General features: G+C 39.0%; 13 protein-coding genes and 4 non-coding genes; all 17 read left to right on the forward strand. All coding sequences in view use genetic code 4, as the record gives it.

Moving 5' to 3' along the window:
- ND5 (NADH dehydrogenase subunit 5) lies at positions 1–4003 on the forward strand. One transcript has 2 exons: positions 1–717; positions 2888–4003. The coding sequence occupies exons 1-2, from the start codon at positions 1–3 to the stop codon at positions 4001–4003; spliced, it is 1833 nt and encodes a 610-aa protein (YP_009701413.1).
- Positions 863–1924, forward strand: ND1 (NADH dehydrogenase subunit 1). The gene has a single exon. It carries the CDS (start codon positions 863–865, stop codon positions 1922–1924), a length of 1062 nt encoding a protein of 353 aa, YP_009701414.1.
- On the forward strand, positions 1931–2287 carry ND3 (NADH dehydrogenase subunit 3). The gene has a single exon. It carries the CDS (start codon positions 1931–1933, stop codon positions 2285–2287), a length of 357 nt encoding a protein of 118 aa, YP_009701415.1.
- A 248-nt stretch (positions 4004–4251) lies between the features above and the next one.
- Positions 4252–4321, forward strand: F7P26_mgt01. The gene has a single exon. It is a non-coding gene; the product is annotated as a tRNA-Trp (tRNA).
- Positions 4322–4373: 52 nt separating this feature from the next.
- ND2 (NADH dehydrogenase subunit 2) lies at positions 4374–5750 on the forward strand. The gene has a single exon. It carries the CDS (start codon positions 4374–4376, stop codon positions 5748–5750), a length of 1377 nt encoding a protein of 458 aa, YP_009701416.1.
- A 49-nt stretch (positions 5751–5799) lies between these two features.
- Positions 5800–6881, forward strand: F7P26_mgr02. Its single transcript has one exon. It is a non-coding gene; the product is annotated as a small subunit ribosomal RNA (ribosomal RNA).
- A 53-nt stretch (positions 6882–6934) lies between these two features.
- On the forward strand, positions 6935–7675 carry COX2 (cytochrome c oxidase subunit II). The gene has a single exon. The coding sequence runs from the start codon at positions 6935–6937 to the stop codon at positions 7673–7675; it is 741 nt and encodes a 246-aa protein (YP_009701417.1).
- A 1988-nt stretch (positions 7676–9663) lies between these two features.
- ND4 (NADH dehydrogenase subunit 4) lies at positions 9664–11130 on the forward strand. Its single transcript has one exon. It carries the CDS (start codon positions 9664–9666, stop codon positions 11128–11130), a length of 1467 nt encoding a protein of 488 aa, YP_009701418.1.
- Positions 11131–11134: 4 nt separating this feature from the next.
- ND6 (NADH dehydrogenase subunit 6) lies at positions 11135–11743 on the forward strand. The gene has a single exon. The coding sequence runs from the start codon at positions 11135–11137 to the stop codon at positions 11741–11743; it is 609 nt and encodes a 202-aa protein (YP_009701419.1).
- Positions 11744–11770: 27 nt separating this feature from the next.
- CYTB (cytochrome b) lies at positions 11771–12922 on the forward strand. Its single transcript has one exon. It carries the CDS (start codon positions 11771–11773, stop codon positions 12920–12922), a length of 1152 nt encoding a protein of 383 aa, YP_009701420.1.
- A 405-nt stretch (positions 12923–13327) lies between these two features.
- On the forward strand, positions 13328–13398 carry F7P26_mgt02. The gene has a single exon. It is a non-coding gene; the product is annotated as a tRNA-Met (tRNA).
- On the forward strand, positions 13399–15592 carry F7P26_mgr01. The gene has a single exon. It is a non-coding gene; the product is annotated as a large subunit ribosomal RNA (ribosomal RNA).
- Positions 15593–15664: 72 nt separating this feature from the next.
- COX3 (cytochrome c oxidase subunit III) lies at positions 15665–16453 on the forward strand. Its single transcript has one exon. It carries the CDS (start codon positions 15665–15667, stop codon positions 16451–16453), a length of 789 nt encoding a protein of 262 aa, YP_009701421.1.
- Positions 16454–16687: 234 nt separating this feature from the next.
- COX1 (cytochrome c oxidase subunit I) lies at positions 16688–19113 on the forward strand. One transcript has 2 exons: positions 16688–17577; positions 18432–19113. The coding sequence occupies exons 1-2, from the start codon at positions 16688–16690 to the stop codon at positions 19111–19113; spliced, it is 1572 nt and encodes a 523-aa protein (YP_009701422.1).
- Positions 19114–19409: 296 nt separating this feature from the next.
- Positions 19410–19709, forward strand: ND4L (NADH dehydrogenase subunit 4L). Its single transcript has one exon. It carries the CDS (start codon positions 19410–19412, stop codon positions 19707–19709), a length of 300 nt encoding a protein of 99 aa, YP_009701423.1.
- Positions 19710–19733: 24 nt separating this feature from the next.
- ATP8 (ATP synthase F0 subunit 8) lies at positions 19734–19949 on the forward strand. The gene has a single exon. The coding sequence runs from the start codon at positions 19734–19736 to the stop codon at positions 19947–19949; it is 216 nt and encodes a 71-aa protein (YP_009701424.1).
- A 33-nt stretch (positions 19950–19982) lies between these two features.
- Positions 19983–20672, forward strand: ATP6 (ATP synthase F0 subunit 6). The gene has a single exon. The coding sequence runs from the start codon at positions 19983–19985 to the stop codon at positions 20670–20672; it is 690 nt and encodes a 229-aa protein (YP_009701425.1).
- Positions 20673–20691: the final 19 nt, after the last annotated feature.

Consider the following 20691-nt stretch of genomic DNA (forward strand, 5'->3'; position numbering starts at 1 on the left):
ATGTATATCTTAGTTTTAACTGTCCCCCTTTTGGGGGCCTTAATTTCAGGTTTGTTTGGTAGAAAGCTAGGTGAAAGGGGTGCTGGAATTTTTACTTCAAGTTGTTTAATTATAAGTTTGTCGTGGTCTCTTTTGATTTTTTATGAAACTACATTAAACTCTTCAACTGCGTATATAAAATTATGGCGGTGGTTGGACTCAGATTTAGTAACTGTCTGGTTTGGCTTACAATTTGATGCTCTTTCTGCAACCATGTTACTTGTTGTTACTGCCATATCTGCTTTGGTTCATGTTTTTTCTACCGCTTATATGGATGGTGACCCCCATGTCCCTCGATTTATGTCCTATCTATCATTATTTACATTTTTTATGATTTTATTAGTAACTAGCGATAATCTTCCACAACTTTTTATTGGCTGAGAAGGTGTTGGGTTGTGTTCCTATTTATTAATAAACTTTTGATTGACCAGAATTGAGGCAAATAAGGCAGGTATAAAGGCCATGTTGGTTAATCGAGTGGGGGATATTGGATTTGTCTTAGCTATGTTGGCAATTTGGGATCAATTTGGGTGCTTAGATTTTGCTTCTATTTTTAATACCGTGGCACTATCCCCCTCTAATAACACCACCCTAATATGTTTATTTTTATTTATAGGTGCTGTCGGTAAATCTGCGCAGTTAGGGTTACACACTTGGTTACCGGATGCAATGGAAGGTTGGCGTTGGGCCGTCTTGTCTAAGTAATTAGCCTTGATTATAAATACACTATATGCTGAAAAGACCTAGCGGGTTAATCAGCCGGTAACAAAGTTAGAAGTTAGAAATACCACTTAATAAATTGGTTTATGAGGTGGTTGGGCTTATGCCTTTCTTCGCTGTTGGTACCTCAGAGACTTTATGTGAATCCACTCCGAATTTTATGAGAAAGCTCGTTTTCTTGATGGTCGTTGAAACAATTCATTTAATCTTAAAAATTTTAATAATAGTTATTCCGTTACTTGTAGCAGTGGCTTATTTAACTTTGGCCGAACGGAAGGTTTTAGGATATATGCAAGCTAGGAAAGGGCCCAATGTAGTAGGTGTTTATGGGCTGTTACAACCTCTTGCTGATGGTATAAAACTATTTACTAAAGAATTGGTGATTCCTCACTACGCTAATTTGTTTATATATGTGGCGGCGCCAGTCTTTTCATTTACTTTAGCCCTAATTGCTTGGGGAGTTATTCCTTATGATAGAGGGGTTGTTATAAGTGATCTGAAAATAGGAATTTTGTTTACATTGGCCGTATCTTCCATTAGTGTTTATGCTATTTTGATGTCCGGTTGGGCAAGTCAGTCTAAGTATGCTTTTTTAGGAGCTATTAGGGCGGCCGCTCAGATGATTAGTTATGAAGTTTCAATTGGACTAATAATAATAGCGGTCATCTTGTGTGTCGGTTCTTTGAATATTACTGAAATAGTGCTAGCTCAAAGTAGTGGTATTTGATTTTTCTTTCCCCTGTTCCCGGCGGCCATGATGTTTTTTGCTTCGGCGCTAGCCGAAACTAATCGAGCGCCTTTTGATTTAACAGAGGGGGAATCGGAGTTAGTGTCGGGCTACAATGTAGAGTATGCTTCTATGTCTTTTGCTTTATTTTTTCTTGCGGAATATGCTCATATAATATTGATGAGCTGTTTAACTACAATTTTATTTTTAGGAGGATGGCTCTCTCCTATTGTGTATTTAAAAGGTGGGCCGGCTTGGTTTGGCTTAAAAACCTCTTTTATAATTTTACTCTTTATTTGAGTAAGGGCCTCTTTCCCTAGAATGCGGTACGATCAATTAATGGCTTTACTATGAAAGTCTTACTTGCCCCTAAGTTTGGCTTTTGTAATTTTAGTGGCTAGCCTTTTATTTGGGTTAAATGGGTTGCCCCCCAGCTAACTATGGATGTATACTGAGTTTTATGGTATTTTGGTTTTATTAATTTTCAGTGTAGTTCTTTCTGCGATTATTTCTGGCGCTTCTTATATTTTAGGGGAAAAACAGCCGGATCGAGAGAAAGTCTCGGCTTATGAATGTGGGTTTGACCCCTTTGGGGCCCCAGGACGGCCTTTTTCTATTCGGTTTTTCTTAATTGGTATTCTTTTTCTTATTTTTGATTTAGAAATTTCTTTCCTTTTTCCCTGATGTGTTGTATACAATCAAATATCTCCCTTTGGTTATTGGACTATGGTTGTGTTTTTAGGCATTTTAACTTTAGGTTTGGTCTATGAGTGGTTAAAAGGTGGCTTAGAATGAGAGTAAGCCCCTTTTAGTTCTAAATTTGGGATTTTTTAAAGGTAAATGATATGGGCCCTCTCACAAATTAAATTTATCGCCAAAAAGATAAGGCCCTCTTTATTAAGACCTCCTTATAGAGCTATTTTAGCTCAAGTTGAGATAGAACCCGTAATAACCGCCCTAGCGCAAGATCAAATGCAGATTCGTAAACACCCTAGCGATGAATGGTTAAGAGGTCGAATTTGCCCCCATGAGGCCCTAAAACTCTAATTGCATTTAGCCAATAGGACTAGGCCCAGGGACTCAGTTAAAACAATTGTAAGGAGAATTTTAAAGTTGCCTAAAGTTTCATTTATTGATCACCTCATTGAGTTAAGAGAAAAGAGATATGAAATTAGAAACAGAAGGGCCCCATCGTAATAATTATCTTTGGATAAATTTTAGAAGACATTTATAATAATAACCCTCCCCAACTTTTTCTCAGGCGTAGTAATGTACATTTTAGTTTTAACCGTCCCCCTTTTGGGGGCCTTAGAGTGAGCAAGTTATAAAGTGGAAGAAAAAGTCCTATCCGTTATGAGAGTAGCGGTCCCACCATTTATGGTGGCGTAACAATTACTTATACCAACTCCGGTGTCTGCTTTGATCCATGCTGCAACCATGGTGACGGCAGGTGTTTTTTTACTAATTAGATCGTCTCCCCTATTAGAGCAAGCCCCCATAGCTTTGATGGTCGTAACCATTGTTGGATCTCTTACGGCATTTATGGCCGCCACGGTTGGTTTGGTACAGAACGACCTTAAGAAAGTAATAGCTTATTCGACCTGTAGTCAATTAGGATACATGGTAATGGCTTGTGGGCTTTCCCAATATTCTATAAGTTTGTTTCATTTAATGAACCATGCTTTTTTTAAAGCTCTATTGTTCTTGAGTGCTGGGTCTGTGATCCATGCCTTAGCTGACGAGCAAGATATGAGAAAAATGGGGGGCCTTATTAGATCAATCCCCTTTACTTATACTATGATAGTTATTGGCTCTTTGTCTTTAATGGGCTTCCCTTATTTAACGGGGTTTTATTCTAAAGATCTAATTTTAGAGTTAGCCTATGATCAATATTATTTAGCTTTTGCTCATTGGTTGGGGGTTTTCTCTGCCCTATTAACAGCCGTTTATTCCTTTCGATTAATATACCTTACTTTTATATCAAATACCAACTCCAAAAAGGAAGTTTTTTCACATGCCCATGAGGGTTCTTGAAATTTAACCCTACCTCTAATATTATTAGCCTTAGGAAGTATTTTTGTAGGTTATTTAACCAAAGAGGTTATTTGGTCGTTTCAAATTACCCTTTCTCCTATTATTCCCACTTTTATTAAGCTATTGCCTGTAACCTTTAGCCTTTTTGGGGCTGGGGCAGCGATACTCCTTTATCATTACTCTTCACGAGCCTTTAATGCACCAGTCTCGCCGGTCGGCCTTGCTGGTTATACCTTTTTATATTCTGCTTGGCAATTTAATTATATTGTTAATCATTTTTTGGTTCAGAATGTGTGAAGGCTAGGTCATTTAATAACATTCCGAGCCCTGGATAAGGGGATATTGGAACTAATAGGCCCCAAAGGATTATCTCAATTCATAATCCGGCTCACCCAAGAGATAAGTAATTTGCAATCTGGTTTAGTTTATAATTACGCTTTAATAATTTTTATAACCATTGCCAGTTTTATGGTATTTAAATAAAATTAAAGAATTTTCTCAAGCCTCCTTAATTCATGCTTTCTTTAGGTACTATCGCTTGTTGTTAGTTTTTTATATTTTATGATTGGCCCTGGTCGGGTAGACCCCCCAAAGGCCTTAAAACTCTGGTTAGTTTCGGGGAAAGAGCATAAACCCGACCCCCCCTTTGAATATCACGTCTAAAGTTTTTAAGTTATCCCGGTCTCAGTTTATTTCCCGGGCAATTCGTCGAAGGATGGTATTAGATAAGTAGGAGGTTAGGTTAAGGTAGACCGTTAGCCTTCAAAGCTAAAAGTGTGGGTTCAAGTCCCGCCCCTCCTGCTTATTAAATAATAGGGCCCGATCGGATCTTAGTTAATAAAATTTAAGGTTGATGAATGAAACTCTTTTTTTAAGCATAATTATTTTATTATTAATCATTTATAGCGTAAAGAATCCTACTTTAAAAATATCCCTCCTAGTGTTGTTATTTATAAGTTATTGAGCGAGTATTGACTTTTTTCTTCCCTGGCAGAATGGGTTCTTAACTATTAATAATTGAGTTGCAACCACTAAAATGGTGATTCTTGTAGGTAGCTTATCTATTTTATTGATGGCCCCTCCTACCATGAGGGAGGGAGCTATTCCGGTTCTAATTTTAATGGTGGCCCTGGGAAGCATTCTTTTGGTTTCTGCGAGTAACTGGTTATCAGTTTATTTGGCTATTGAATTACCAACTCTTTCTCTTTTTATATTAGTAGCTCAAAAAAGGGGTTCTGGGTACAGTGTTGAAGCTGGACTAAAATATTTTGTGTTAGGTGCGCTCTCCTCAGGTCTATTTTTGTTTGGGTGTGCTTTTTTATGCGGATTAACGGGAGGAACTAGTATTCCCTGTGTAGATCTCGTGCTCAATCAAGAAGGTGGTCAAATTTTCCCAACTTCTGGCGTGATAACTCCTATAGGAGGTCTGTTAATTACAGGGGCGTTGTTGTTTAAGCTATCTGCGGCCCCTTTCCATATGTGGGCGCCGGATGTATATGATGGTGCTCCGACTACTACTACCGCTTTATTAGCGATCGTGCCTAAAGTTGGGATATTTTCTATTTTAGTTTCGATTGGGCCGGTGGCTAATGTGCTGTTGATTGGGGTAATATTTTCAATGGTGGTGGGCGCCCTCGGTGCTTTGAATCAAACCAAAATTAAACGACTATTGGCTTACAGTGGAATTGCGCATATGGGTTTCGTTCTCTGGGGAATAGAGATTGGGACTTTTGAAAGTGTGCAGGCTAGTTTAATATATATGATTTTATATGTCATTATGTCTATTTGTGCCTTTACTATCGTATTGGCTTTAGGAGGTCTAAAAAATCTAATTGTGGAATTCAGTGGTCTTTCGAGAAGAGAGCCGACTTTAGCCATAACATTGGCTTTAACTTTTCTTTCCATTGCTGGAATTCCTCCTCTAATTGGATTTTTTAGTAAATGATGAATTCTATTGTCTGGGATTACCTATCAGTATTACTTAGTTTCAATTTTAGCCGTAGTTTGCTCTGTGGTGGCTGGTGTTTATTATGTTAGAATAGTTAAAATTATTTATTTTCAAGCCGATTCCTTTTTCTTAGTGGGCCTTAAAACCCTTAGAGAAAAAAAAAGGCTAAACTTTAGGAGGTCTCTGTTGATTGGGGCCAGTTTGTATCCCATGGGATTTATGATAATTTCCCCGAATTTATTGTTACAATTGGCCCACTGGGCTACGGTGGGGCTATTCTAGAGGAGGTAGTTTGAAATTAGCACTTAATATTAAAAAATAAGTAAAATGGGTCCTTTGATTTTGGGGAATGTAGAAGGCGAGTGGCCCTTTTAATACATGCTAGTATGTAGCTACAATGATCTAAAGATCTAGTGGCAACTCATGCAGACAGGTGAGTAAACCCGGAATCCAAGGTGCTGGGCCGGAGTCTTATTAGGTAGAAGGTGGTGTAAAAGACCACCTTGCCGAAGATGGGCTGCTTGGCTGAAGCCACACTTTCACTGAAACAAGGGGAAGACTCACATAGAGGCAGCAGTAGAGAATCTTGTGCAATAAACGAAAGTATGACACAGAGAGGACACATTTAATTGAGCCCGTCAAATTAAGTGCCAGCCGACGCGGTTAAACTTAAGGGCTGGTCTTTATAAGTAAAAAGGCGTAAAGGATGTGTAGGCCAAGAAACGATCCAAGTAGGTAAATGGAATTTTTCTGGAGCGGTAGAATGTGAGGATAGAAAATAGAACCCCTAAGGTAAAAACTATTTACTACAAGGTAGGCTGAAACATGAGAGTGTGGGGAGCAAACAGGATTAGAGACCCTGGTAGTCCACACTGTGAACTTTGAAGATGATGCTTAGCAGACCCGAAAGGTAAAATCTTCCGCCTGAGTAGTACGATCGCAAGATTAAAATTCAAAAACTTTGGCTGTTCACTATTTCGATTAGAGGAGCGTGTAGTTTAATTCGATGGTCCGCGTGTTACCTTACCCCAACTTGAATCTGTGACCGGTATTGCATGGCCGTCGTAAGTTCGTGTATTAAGCTAGAAGGGACCCAACCCGGGCATTTGCCCGGAGGAAGTCAGGTCTTATGATCCGAATGTTGGGGGATTTTATGCGCTACATTTTCTTATATAATGAGAAACCTGGAAGGTGAGTCTCTAAAGTAAGAGTTCGGAAGGTCGCTGTAAGACGACTGGAAGTTGGATTTAATAGTAATCGGAAAGTAGGGCGTTCCGGTGAATTGGTACAAGTGTTAGCACAAATTGCCCGTCACCTTTACTTAGAATGGTTATTCGGATGTCTTCGGTGATTATGAATGCCTACGAGGTAAAGCAAGTCGTAACATGGTGAGGGAAGGGGAACCTTCCCTTGTCCGGCCTTCTTTCTAAGGAAGGCTATAAAATCAATTCCCTTTATTCAGGGCGATGAAAAACTTATTAAATAATTGACTAATTATTAACCAATTTGGTTATGATTTGCCGGAGCCGTGACAATTAAGCTTACAAGATGCTGCCCACCCGGTGATGGAGGAGATAATTTTTTTTCATGATCAAGTTATGTTTATATTAATCATAATTATTACAACAGTATTGTGGTTGATTCTAAAAGCCCTAAGTGGTAAAGCTTACCATAGATATTTAGTTGATGGTACTTTATTAGAAATAATTTGGACTATAGTTCCGGCTGTGATTTTAGTTCTTATTGCGCTCCCTTCTTTAAAATTATTGTACTTAATGGATGAAGTTATGGACCCTGGTTTAACTATAAAAGCCATAGGCCATCAATGGTATTGGTCCTACGAGTATTCGGATTATCAAACAGAAACTTTGGAATTTGACTCCTACATGGTACCAACATCCGATTTAAATAAGGGCGACTTTAGACTATTAGAGGTAGATAATAGATTAGTTGTTCCTATTAATACACATGTCCGAGTTTTAGTGACTGGGGCCGATGTATTACACTCATTTGCAGTCCCGGCGCTTGCTGTTAAGATGGACGCAGTTCCAGGCCGTTTAAATCAAACTGGGTTTTTTATAAAAAGACCTGGGGTTTTTTATGGCCAATGTTCAGAGATTTGTGGAGCTAATCACTCCTTTATGCCTATCGTAATTGAAGCGGTTTCTTTAGATAAATATATCAATTGGGTGTTACAAGGGGCCTAAAATAAAAGATGAGTCAATTAGCCTTAAAAAATTTAATTAAAAGAAAATGACTTAGTGTAATTATTATAAGTTATTTATTTTTTATTGTTGTTAAATCAGGCGGCGATAATTTTATTTGTGTGAAAGTCACGCTTTTGAGTTTGGCTGTTCTATTCACGCATTATCCTTGGCTCTCTTTTAGTTTATTAATTATTTCTGTTTTAATGAATTTATTGAAGGGTTACTATTTACTAACTATCTTTATTCTCTTTTTTCTTATAATGTTTAGGGTTGCTCTTTATAAAAAAGTTAAAGGTATTGGATGATTAATATTAATCTATTGATCAGCCCTCATTTTAATGTGAACGGGGGCGATAGTTATATCTTATTGGGGGGAAACATTTTTTAAGTTCCTTTCGTATAATCAAATTGGCCCTGAGCCCTTCGGCCTGTCGATGTCCTTTGAACAAAGCGAGGCGCCCTCATTTAAGCTCGCCCCAGAAGTTTGGGCGAGGCCCAGCTGGATCTACTCAGTTGGTGCTCTGTCTATAGTAGAAGGTTTTGCCCAGACTCCTTTTGAAAATATGACATACCTTTTAGAGGTAAAAGGGCTCACTACCGGGTTTCCCAGCCGGGCCTCTCTGGCTCAAGTTGAAATAGATCCTCTAATTTATAAACTAGAGAGCACGGGGCTGTTTCCTTTCAAGCCCAGCGTAATTGAGAATTTTAGAGGTCTATTAAAGGATTGGCATTGTGAGCCTCTCTTATTTTTATCAAACTTTTTTGAGGCCCACTTGTCGAAGTTAGCCTTAGTGGAAGAGAAGTTTCAAAGTATCGGCCTGTATCAAAAGAAACTATTCGGCTTACACCTATATAACGATTGGTTAGTCCTTACTACCTATGATGAATGTACTAGGATAGGCATTAATAGTATGACTCCCATGGGCCCCCTCGATACCTCGCAGCTTACAGATATTAAAGTCTTCGGGTCCAACATAAAGCTTATGTTTGGGGAAAGACAAATTGAGATAGCGCTTTCTAACCTTAGAGAGACTAAGGCGTTGGGCCTGCAGGAACTTTGAGATAATTCCCCCCCCGAGCCCCGCGCCTTCGATAACCCTAATTTCGTTCACAGAGATTTAAATTTGCACACGGGGCCCCGTCCAAGTTCGTGGTTGATAGAACGTTTCACCTCCCCCCGAGGATCGAACCCCTTCGTAGACTCCTTCTCCCAATTTATGGGGAAGGAGGTAGAAAATGTCACATCCCCCCTCATGAAAAATGGAGAGGATGTGTTATATATAACTTTTGCGGATGGGTCCTTCCTATCTTTTCCTGTCGAAGTAAAGGTAGGACACACCCCCTCGTCATGGAGTCCTAGGCTGGAGTTAATGCCCGATAGGATCAATTTTGTTAGCCCGGAGTTTTTCATGTTCTTGACACCCCCAACCGGGTTTTTTATGCCTACTAATCAAAATATCTTGGACATACCTATAAATTGGGTTTGGGGGCCCCCACTTTTTTATAAAGGAGTCCTAACTGGAAACCCGTTGGATTTCGCTGACGATTATGATCATCCAGGGGCATTAAATTTAATAAAGAAAATTACAAAATCCAATATTTTTCATGATATGTCAGTCTATCAAACGAAAGGGCAGGGCCAGGGTAGCCAAGGGATCCTGAAGAACTTCGAGACTTTTTTGAAAAACTTCAATAAAGAAGAGTTAGCCCAGTGTGACCAATTACCCCCTGCGATTAAGCTCCCGCGGGAAGAGCTATTTAGTAGAGGATATATTCAGCCTATAACGGCTGTAAAACTCTGGTTATACGGGGGAAACACCCACTCTCCTAATACTTCTTATGAGCTTACACGTAAAGTTTTATATTTACCTAAGAAATTATTTCTGGTTAGGTCGCTTCGCCAACAAATCTTAAAATCGGAGGGGTCCTGTCAAGTAAGTCCATAAGTACCGACATGAGTACTTGATTTATAAGCTTTTCTTCAAGAGATGAAAAATTGATTAGGTTTAATTTTCCTTTTACTTTTTTTGGGAATAATTAACGTAATGAGAATTCCGAGAGAGAATAATGTAAAATTAAAGAGAACCGCTCTAGAATGATCTTTAGCAACCTTGACTGCCACTTTAATTTTATGGGCGGCCTTTGATTTGGAGGGCCAATTTCAAACCATAAATCAAACAGAGTGGATAGTCCCCCCGGCTTTAAATTTTAAATGGGGCCCCCTTTTTTTAGCTGTTGACGGAATTTCTTTATTTTTTTTAATTTTAACTGCGCTATTAATCCCAATATGTATTTTGATTAGTTGAAACTCAATAAGATTTTTATTAAAAGAATTTTTATTATGTCTTTTATTTTTAGAGGTTTTACTAATGGGAGTTTTTTCAGCGCTGGACCTGTTATTGTTTTATATATTATTTGAAGGAATATTAATCCCCATGTTCCTTTTGATCGGGGTGTGAGGTTCGAGAGAAGAAAAAGTACGAGCTTCTTATTATTTTTTTTTTTACACTTTTGTTGGGTCAGTCTTTATGCTTTTGGGGATATTTCAACTATACAGTAGTGTGGGTACAACCGACTATCAGGCCCTGTTAAACATAGAATTGCCCATTTCCACTCAAAAATGGATTTTTGCCGGGTTTTTCTTAAGTTTGGCAGTTAAAATCCCTCAGGTCCCATTCCATATTTGATTACCCCAAGCCCATGTGGAGGCCCCAGTTTCAGGCTCGGTTATTTTAGCCGGAATACTATTAAAGTTAGGGGGGTATGGGTATTTAAGGTTTACTTGGCCAATTCTACCGGCGGCCACCGAATATTTTGCCCCCTTTATTATTATGTTAAGTGTTATAGCAATAATTTATGGAAGCTTAACAACTTGCCGTCAAGTTGACTTAAAAAGACTTATTGCTTATTCTTCGGTGGCACACATGGGGCTGGTAACTTTAGGCTTATTTACTCATACAATTGAAGGATTAGTAGCGGCTGTCTTTATGATGTTGGCGCACGGCCTTGTGAGCTCAGCCCTTTTTATTGCTGTTACTTATTTATATGAGCGCCACCACACCCGCCTTATAAAGTACTATCGCGGAGTAACTTTTTCCATGCCCATCTTTGTTAGTGTATTTTTGGTTTTGACACTAACCAACATGGCTTTCCCGCTTAGTTGTAACTTTGTTGGAGAATTTTTTTCGTTGCTGGCTGCTTTTGAGTATAATTTAGTGATTGGTGTATTAGCTGCCACCGGGATGGTTTGGTCGGCTGCATATTCTCTTTATTTGTATAATCGTGTTAGCTTTGGGGCTGCCTCAAACTATCTTCTTTTTACAAGAGATTTAAACAGGCGTGAGCTTTTAGCCATATCTCCTTTGGTAATACTAATTTTCATTCTAGGAATTTTGCCCTCTCTAATCATCGACCCTATTAAAAATGCTATAATGTTTATCCCTGGGGGAGCCTAACCAAATGATTACGATGTGTTTTTTTACCTTATCATTTGGGACTGTTGCTTCTGGAATAATGGTTATATCTGCGCTTAATCCTGTCCACTCAGTCTTTTGGCTAGTAGTTGCCTTTACAAGCTCTGCGGCCCTCTTCATCTTATTGGGGGTAGATTTTATTGCTTTGATATTTATAATAATATATGTGGGAGCAATAGCCATCCTATTTTTGTTTGTGATAATGATGTTAAATTTAACAGACTTTTCTCCAGCCTTTCGACGGGGGGGAGAGGCAGATATGACAAACTATGTTCCAATAGGACTGGCCGTTGGAACCCTTTTTTTTGAGGCTATCGCTTCAAGTTGGCTCATCATGGGCGGCCCTTATGTTTATAGAGGCCTATTGGGCGCGTGGGACCTAGCTAATCCTTGGTTTCTAAAAAAATATCATAATATTGAGGCAATTGGGCGAATATTGTACACCGATTGTTATTACCTCTTTATTTTAGCCAGTTTTATACTATTAGTGGCCATGGTTGGGGCAATAGTGCTTACCCAGGAGATTGGGGTAGAAGTAGGCCCCACTGCTAAAAAACAAGACATCTTCTCTCAAACTAGTCGTGCTCAGGTCTAATTTAGATTAACGAGAACATTTTAGTTAATGGTGCAATTAAGAAAACAAAATCCCATCTTATCCATTGTAAATGGACTAATTATTGATTTACCGGCCCCCGCCAATCTTAGTTATATGTGGAACTTCGGTTCTTTATTGGGGGTGTGTTTAGTTATACAAATTGCTACAGGAATATTTTTGGCAATGCATTATTGCGCGGATGTAAGCTTAGCTTTCGCTTCAGTGGACCATATTATGCGTGATGTTAATTATGGATTTTTATTAAGATACTTTCACGCCAATGGGGCCTCTATGTTTTTTTTATGTCTTTATGTTCATATTGGTCGAGGGTTATACTATGGAAGTTATTCTAGAGTTGAAGTTTGGAACGTTGGTGTTGTTTTATTAATATTGACAATGGCAACGGCTTTCATTGGATATGTTTTACCTTGGGGGCAAATGTCCTTTTGGGGCGCGACAGTTATTACTAACTTACTATCTGCCATTCCCTATGTGGGCACAGATATTGTTCAATGGGTGTGGGGAGGATTTAGTGTGTCTAATGCTACACTTAATCGCTTTTTCAGCCTTCATTACTTATTTCCTTTCCTTTTAGCGGCTTTAGTGGCCGTTCATTTAATTTGTTTACATGTTGATGGCTCTAATAACCCTATTGGGGTAAGATCGGACCTTGATAAAGTGTCCTTCCATGTTTATTACACATCAAAAGATTGGTATGGCATAGTGGCGTTCGCAGTGTTTTTTTGTTCTCTTGTGTACCTGGCCCCTAATTTATTAGGAGATCCTGAGAATTTTATTCAAGCTAATCCCTTGGTAACTCCAGTGCACATTCAACCAGAGTGATATTTTTTATTTGCCTACGCTATATTACGTTCTATTCCTAATAAATTGGGAGGGGTAGTAGCTATGTTTGCTAGCCTTTTAGTATTATTTTTACTCCCCTGGCTTCACAGTAGTCGATTTAGAGGATTAACCTTCCGGCCGTTAGGTCGAATTGCCTTTTGGTTTTTAATTGCAGATTTCTTGTTGCTTACTTGGATAGGGTCTCAGCCTGTTGAAGAGCCCTTTATTCTGGTGGGACAATTGGCCTCTGTTTTTTATTTCTCTTACTTTTTAATATTAACCCCCTTAATAGGATATATTGAAAACCGCCTGCTATTCCCAAAGGGGGAGTGGTAGGTAATAAAGCTGGAACAATTTAATTAAGTTATTTCAGATTTTACTTTTTTATTTTATGGGTTATTACTAATGGGATATGATTATAAGCGATAATTAGTGAATATTATCTTGCGAGCGGGGCCCCTCGACGTTGTGCATTTTTCCCCTTCTCAAATAATCTGAGACCCAGGTTTATCCTCCCGATGGCGGCTTTGTCGAGAGTCGCGAGATAGAAGGATTAGAAGGGGATAGTGTTTTCCAAGGTGCATTGGACCATTTTGAGGATGATTTTTTGGGGGCCCCATAAAAGGGGCCCTATCCACTCTCTTCTCAGGGTTAGTTTGTGGAAACGATGAATTTTGTCAAAATTTTTTACTTTTTAGTTAAAAGTGGCCCATCTAGGGGCAACTCATGATCAAAAGATTTCGTAGAGTGGACTAATGGTAAGTCACCAGACTCATCATCTGGAGATGCAGGTTCAATTCCTGCCTCTACAATCAATTAAATTAAAAAGAGGAACGAATGGCGAGCTAGGGTGCACTAATAAGACGGAAAGCCCGAAAAGACGAGGGAGAAGTTTTGAACTCGGATGTCTTCGCGGAAACGCAGAGAAATAAACTGGAAACTGAAACATCTAAGTACCAGAGCCAATTGGCACAGAGAAATCAAACGAGCTTCCGTGAGTAGCGGCGAGCGAAAGCGGAAAAGTCCTCAATGAGTTAGTAGTGGAAGATAGGTGTCTACACATCTAAGACTAAATGTTAGTGCACACCGAAAGAGAGAGTACTGTGAAGGAAGGCTGAAAGAGACTTGAAAAGATCTTAAAATAAGTTCCCTTAAGCAGACATATTATGTCGTACCTTTTGTATAATGGGTTCGCAAGGAAAAATTTGGCAAACTTAAGTTTAGAGACGAAGGTGTAGTGAAATCAAGGGGAGATCTCCTCTTCAAGTCAAATTACCCGAAACCAAGTGACCTAGCCCTGGGTAGTTCAAAGGAACGAACCGTTGATTGTAGCAAAAATCTCGGATGACCTGTGGCTAGGGGTGAAAGACTAATCAAACTTGGAGATAGCTGGTTTTCTGCGAAAACTATTGAAGTAGTGCGTCCAAGAAACTTAATTTTACATGATAAAGCTCAATCGCCCGGAGGGGGATTAACTCTGAATGTAAAAAATTAAGGTGGATAGACAGACAGTGGGCGATAAGGTCAATTGTCAAAAGGGGTAAGCCCTAATCAGAAGTTAAAGCCACAGATCAAAGTTTTTTATCAAGTGTGAAAGGGATGTGGAATTTAGACAATGAGGAAGTAGGCTTGGAACCAGCCATCTTTGAAAGATGACGTAAAAGTTCACTCAAGAAATTCTTTTATCCCTAAAATTATGGTGGCTAAAGTTGAGCTGAAACTCTGAGAGCGAAGTATTATTCGCTCGGTAGCAGAACGGACTGTAATATTGGTTCGGCGAGAGCCCAACCATCAGAAGTGATAATGCGAACATGAGTAAAAAATCGTTGGATCACTCCCCCAAGGCTTCAATTATAAATTGAGTTATACAGCCCCTAAGATAGTAACCCTCTGGTTACGTCAATGGGTCTTATAAAAAACGCACGAAGTGCCAGGAAAGATTTATAAATTTTTACTGTACTAGTCTAACGCAAGTGGGGTGAAGTGAGGAGAGAACTTCTCTTAAGGAACTCGGCCAAATCTGGGCTTCGACTGTTTACCAAAAACATAGCTCTCTGCTAAAGCTAAATGCTGAAGTATGGAGGGTGAGGCCTGCCCAATGGTTGTATCTAAAAGAGTTGGCTAAGGTCAACTTCATAAGGGCAATTGAATGGCCGCGGTAACACTGACCGTGATAATGTAGCGTAATCAATAGCCAATTAATTGTTGGCCGGTATGAATGGCGTCACGAAGGCCCCACTGTCTTAAGAGGACTCTCCATGAAATTGAATTCGTAGTGAAGATGCTACGTCCATATTGTAAGACGAAAAGACCCCATTGAGCTTTACTAAAGACTTGCATGGCTCAAAAGAATTTGATTTAAATAAAAAGTTTAGATAATGTGGGATCCGTTTCCGGTTAATGAAACACCACTCTTTTATTTTAAGAGAGCTAACATTACAGGGATAGTGTAAGTTGGATAGTTTGGTTGGGGCGACCACCTTTTAAAAGGTAACGAAGGTGAGCTTAAGGTCCGTAGTTAATAGCCGGTGGCCTGACTGCAAGGGGGACGTCTCGAGCAGACACGTCCTTAGGGATGTGGACTATAGTGACCCGTCATCTTAGTGTGGAATAGTTGACGATCAACGAATAAAAGCTACCATGGGGATAACAGCGTTATATCGTTAGAGAGTTTTCATCGACGACGATGTTTGCGACCTCGATGTTGAATTGCGGCACCCTGGGGTGCAGCCGCCCCCAAGGGTTGGTCTGTTCGTCCATTAAAGCCGTACATGATTTGAGTTAAAAGCGTGGCAACACAGCTTGGTTTCTATCTACAATATGAAGAAACATCAATATAATTATCTTCTAGTACGAAAGGACCGAAGAATTAGCGATCCTCTTATTTTTACAAGTTACGATCGATCCATTGGCCCCTTAGTCCGAGGTCTCATAGTTAATCACTGATTGCCTCTTAAGTGTGAAAATTATATTGAACTGTTTGATGTAAAGTAAAATTATAATTATGCAGGAGCCCCGTTAAAAGGGGCCCCTTGGGTAAGGATGAAGAGTGTATAAACCTAGTTCTAAAGTAAGTAAATGAAATCTACTGTTTATCATCCTTATCATTTAGTAGACCCCAGTCCTTGGCCCTACATAGGAGCTTGCGGAGCTCTTTTTATAACTGTAGGTAGTGTCGTATATTTTCATTATAGCCAAAGTTGAGTTTTGTTAATGGGGGCCATAACCCTTGGTCTAACTATGTTAGTTTGATGGAGAGATGTCATAAGGGAGGCTACTTTTCAAGGTCTTCACACCATGGTTGTAAAACAAGGTTTAAAATATGGAATGCTTTTATTTATTCTTTCTGAAGTCTTGTTTTTCTTTTCCTTTTTTTGGGCTTTTTTTCATAGTAGCATAGCCCCCACCGTGGAGCTAGGTGCAGTTTGGCCGCCCCAAGGAATAAATCCATTAAATCCCTTTTCAGTGCCTCTTTTAAATACAGCTGTTCTATTAAGTTCGGGAGCCACCGTCACTTGGGCACACCATGCTCTAATCAGTGGAAAAAAAACTGAGGCTATAAATGGTTTAACCGCGACTGTTATATTAGGTCTTATCTTTACGGGCCTACAAGCAATGGAGTATTATGAAGCCCCTTTCGCCATTTCAGATTCAGTCTATGGTTCTACTTTTTTTGTAGCTACGGGTTTTCATGGTCTGCATGTTATAATAGGAACAACGTTCTTAGCTGTTTGTTTAGTTAGGTTGATTTATCACCAGTTTACTCGTCATCATCATCTCGGCTTTGAAGCTGCCAGTTGGTATTGGCACTTCGTAGATGTGGTGTGGTTATTTTTATATATTTGTATATATTGGTGAGGAAGTTAATATAAATGGATTTATTTATCATGTTTATAGATAGTGTAAATTACATGACATTAGACCTCTATAACTCTATGATAGTAGAGAAAGAAGTAGTTGAGGTTGAGGCTGTGCAAAATGTTTCTGGTTTCGATCTCTTAAGTTCTGTTATTTGCTTAACTTAGACATTGGCCCATAATATTTATCTATCCAATTCTATGTATTGGCAGTTGTTTTTATAGGTTTACCTTATTTTGAGTTATGAATAAATTTTTAACTCGTTGAGTATTTTCCACTAATCACAAAGATATCGGAACTTTATATTTAGTGTTTGGAATAGGATCCGGTATGATAGGCACAGCTTTAAGTATGTTAATAAGATTGGAGTTATCTGCCCCTGGTACTATGTTAGGGGACGACCATCTTTATAATGTCATAGTGACGGCACACGCCTTTATTATGATTTTTTTCCTAGTAATGCCAGTAATGATAGGAGGGTTTGGTAATTGGTTAGTGCCACTATATATTGGCGCCCCCGATATGGCCTTCCCACGACTAAACAATATTAGTTTTTGGTTACTTCCTCCCGCGCTTATACTATTATTAGGCTCTGCCTTTGTTGAGCAAGGAGTAGGAACAGGGTGGACAGTTTATCCTCCTCTTTCTGGCATTCAAACGCACTCGGGAGGGGCGGTCGACATGGCCATCTTTAGTCTTCATTTAGCGGGTGCGTCTTCTATATTAGGGGCAATGAATTTTATAACAACCATATTTAATATGAGAGCCCCGGGATTAACGATGGATAGACTCCCACTATTTGTGTGGTCCATTTTAATCACTGCCTTTTTATTATTACTCTCCCTACCAGTTTTAGCGGGTGGAATAACCATGCTTTTAACAGATAGGAATTTTAATACAACTTTCTTTGACCCAGCAGGGGGTGGAGATCCCATCTTATTCCAACATTTATTTTGGTTTTTTGGGCATCCGGAGGTTTATATTTTAATTCTTCCAGGATTTGGAATGGTATCTCAAATTATACCAACCTTTTCTGCTAAAAATCAAATTTTTGGATATTTAGGCATGGTATATGCCATGTTATCTATTGGAATATTAGGCTTTATTGTGTGGGCACATCACATGTTTACGGTAAATTTCAGCCGCCGAAGGCAGCAATGTCTTCGTTTATTATCTCGCTATATGCTGGAAAAACCCTTTTTAAAAAATAAGTGCTCGTCTAAGGTTAAGGCAGCTAAAATCTTATTTTTATGGGGTTTACTAGCCGGAAATTAAAATTGGGATTAAGCTGTTTACTACAACGACTCAAATTTTAAGATCCTCAGAGACTGCACGCGAGAAATCCTGACAATGGTTAATTGGGTTTATTGAAAGCCAGGGCCGCTTAGGAATAGCTCGAAAACCTCATGGCGCGGAATGTCTTTCTCTTTCCATTTCTCGCCCTCTTAAAGACACCCAAATTCTCTATCACATAAAATGTCTATTAGGGCATGGCCATGTCAAACTTTCAATGGTTGGGAAATATTATGTTGCAAACAGGAAGGTCTTAGTTGATATTTGCCCGCTTGAATGTTCGAGTGGCGGAGCTTGGTTAACAGGATTAATGGATGGGAAAGGGGCCTTCCTTGTTTCTCTAAAACATAACCCTAATGCCCCAGAAAAAAAGGACATAAGTTTTTCCTTAGCCATATTACAAGCGGAGGGGTTTGTTTTAAGACCATTTTTTGATAAATTAGGGGGAAGCATAAGAAAAAATGAAAAGGATCACACTTTCATATGAGAGGTGAGAGAGAAAAAGGCTTTAATTCGAGCTATGCGCCTTCTTAAAAAACATTCGTTACGAACAAAGAAACGGGTTGATTTTTTGAAATGGTGTCGGGCATTAGAGTTAATTAATTATAATTCAGGATTAAGGTACAGTCCGAACCGCGGCGAAAGCCTCGGCTGGAAAACGCTTCGCTTATTGAAACGTTTTTAAACACATTAGTGGAATGGATGTTGACACAAGGGCTTACTTCACTGCAGCGACTATGATTATAGCTGTTCCAACTGGGATAAAGGTGTTTAGTTGATTAGCCACCATTTATGGTGGGGCTATTAGGCTAGACACACCTATGCTTTGGGCCATAGGGTTTGTCTTTCTTTTTACAATAGGAGGCTTAACCGGGGTAATTTTAGCTAATAGTTCGTTAGATATTGTTTTACATGACACCTATTATGTTGTAGCCCATTTTCATTATGTTCTATCAATGGGGGCTGTTTTTGCTATATTTGGTGGGTTCTATTATTGGTTTGGGAAAATAACTGGCTATTGTTACAATGAGCTTTATGGTAAAATCCACTTCTGGTTGATGTTTATTGGGGTTAATTTGACATTTTTCCCTCAACATTTCTTAGGCCTGGCGGGATTTCCAAGGCGATATTCTGACTTTGTCGATGGTTTCGCGGGCTGGAATCTTGTTAGTTCCTTAGGATCGACCATTTCAATTGTGGGTGTACTATGGTTTGTATATATAGTATATGATGCCTATGTTCGAGAGATAAAATTTATTAATTGAGTAGAGAATACTGGGTCTAGTTGGGCCTCTTTAGAATGGGTTCAACCGTCCCCGCCTTTGTCTCATACTTATAATGAATTACCTTTTGTTTATGGGCCTTATCGATCTTAACAAATTAAAAGATGAAAAAAATTTTTGAATAAAAATCTTTTAAAAATCAACCTCCTAGCCTCGCCCCAGAAGTTTGGGCGAGGCCCAGCTAGATTTACTCAGCACCGGGTTTTCCAATCGGGCCTCCACTTTTTTATAAAGGAGTTATGGTTGGAGACCTAGAGGGTAATGGCGCGGAGAGTTAGACTTCTCTGATACTTCTTATGGGGATGCCTGTAAAATTTTAGGATTACTTAAGAATCAATTTATTATTCAGGCGTTTAGCCGACAGATCGTAAGATCGAGCCAATTTAATAATGTACTATAGATATATGATAGTAGCTATTTTATTATTATTGTTGGGGGTGTTAGGAATTGTGCTGAATAGAGGACATCTTATAATTATGTTAATGTCAATAGAATTAATTTTGTTAGCTGCCTCTTTTCTATTTTTAATTAATTCTATTGTTACAGATGCTCTAATCGAACAAGTTTTTACAATTATGTTATTGACGGTCGCCGCGGCGGAGTCTTCTATTGGGCTGGCAATTATGGTGGCCTATTATCGAATAAAAGGAACGATCGCTATCAAATCTCTTAATTGACTTAGAGGTTAAGTTGCAAGAAAAAAAGGAATAAAGATGCCCCAATTGGAAACTGCTACTTATTTAACTCAATATAGATGAACCTTAATCGCTTTATTTTTATTATTCTCTTTTTTGGTAATTTCCGTCTTACCCGTTATTAAAACTAATTTTCTAATCAGAAGATCGGTTGGGGCAGGTTGGACAGGGGCCCCTAAAACATCTGACTTAAACAAGGGGCCAGCTTCGTTATGAAGTCAGGATAAAATTTAACATATTAACCCCCTTTAGGGGGCTATAATTAAGATGAGTGCTGCTTATTTTGATCAATTTAAAGTAGTGGATTTGATCGCCGTCACTAACTCGTCAATGATGATGATGTTGGCTGTGGCTGTAGCTCTGATATTGTTAAAGGGAGACCGATTAATCCCTAACCGATGGCAAGCAATCATGGAGTTAATTTATGATCACTTCCACGGGTTAGTAAAAGATAATTCGGGGACCCAGTACTTCCCCTTTGTTTTTTCCCTCTTTATTTTTATAGTATTCTTAAATATTTTAGGCTTATTTCCCTATGTCTTTACCGTAACAGTTCATGTAGTCGTTACGTTAGGTTTGTCATTTTCAATTGTAATTGGTGTAACTTTAGCTGGACTCTGAAAGTTCAAGTGGAACTTTTTAAGCATTCTAATGCCGGCCGGGGCTCCTTTAGGATTGGCCCCCCTTTTGGTAATAATTGAAACAGTAAGCTATATATCTAGGGCTATCTCTTTGGGGGTCCGTCTCGCCGCAAACTTATCAGCTGGCCATTTATTATTTGCCATTTTAGCTGGGTTTGGTTTTAATATGTTAACTACGGCGGGAGTTTTAAATATTTTTCCTGTTTTAATTATGGTTTTTATAAGTTTACTAGAGGCCGCGGTGGCGGTTATTCAAGCCTATGTATTTTCTTTATTAACTACTATTTATTTGGCCGATACCATTGTTTTACACTAAGTTTTTCTCAGGCGTAGTA

Source organism: Actinia tenebrosa, mitochondrion, assembly GCF_029948245.1.
Source record: "Actinia tenebrosa mitochondrion, complete genome".
In the NCBI taxonomy this organism is placed as follows: Eukaryota; Metazoa; Cnidaria; class Anthozoa; order Actiniaria; family Actiniidae; genus Actinia; species Actinia tenebrosa.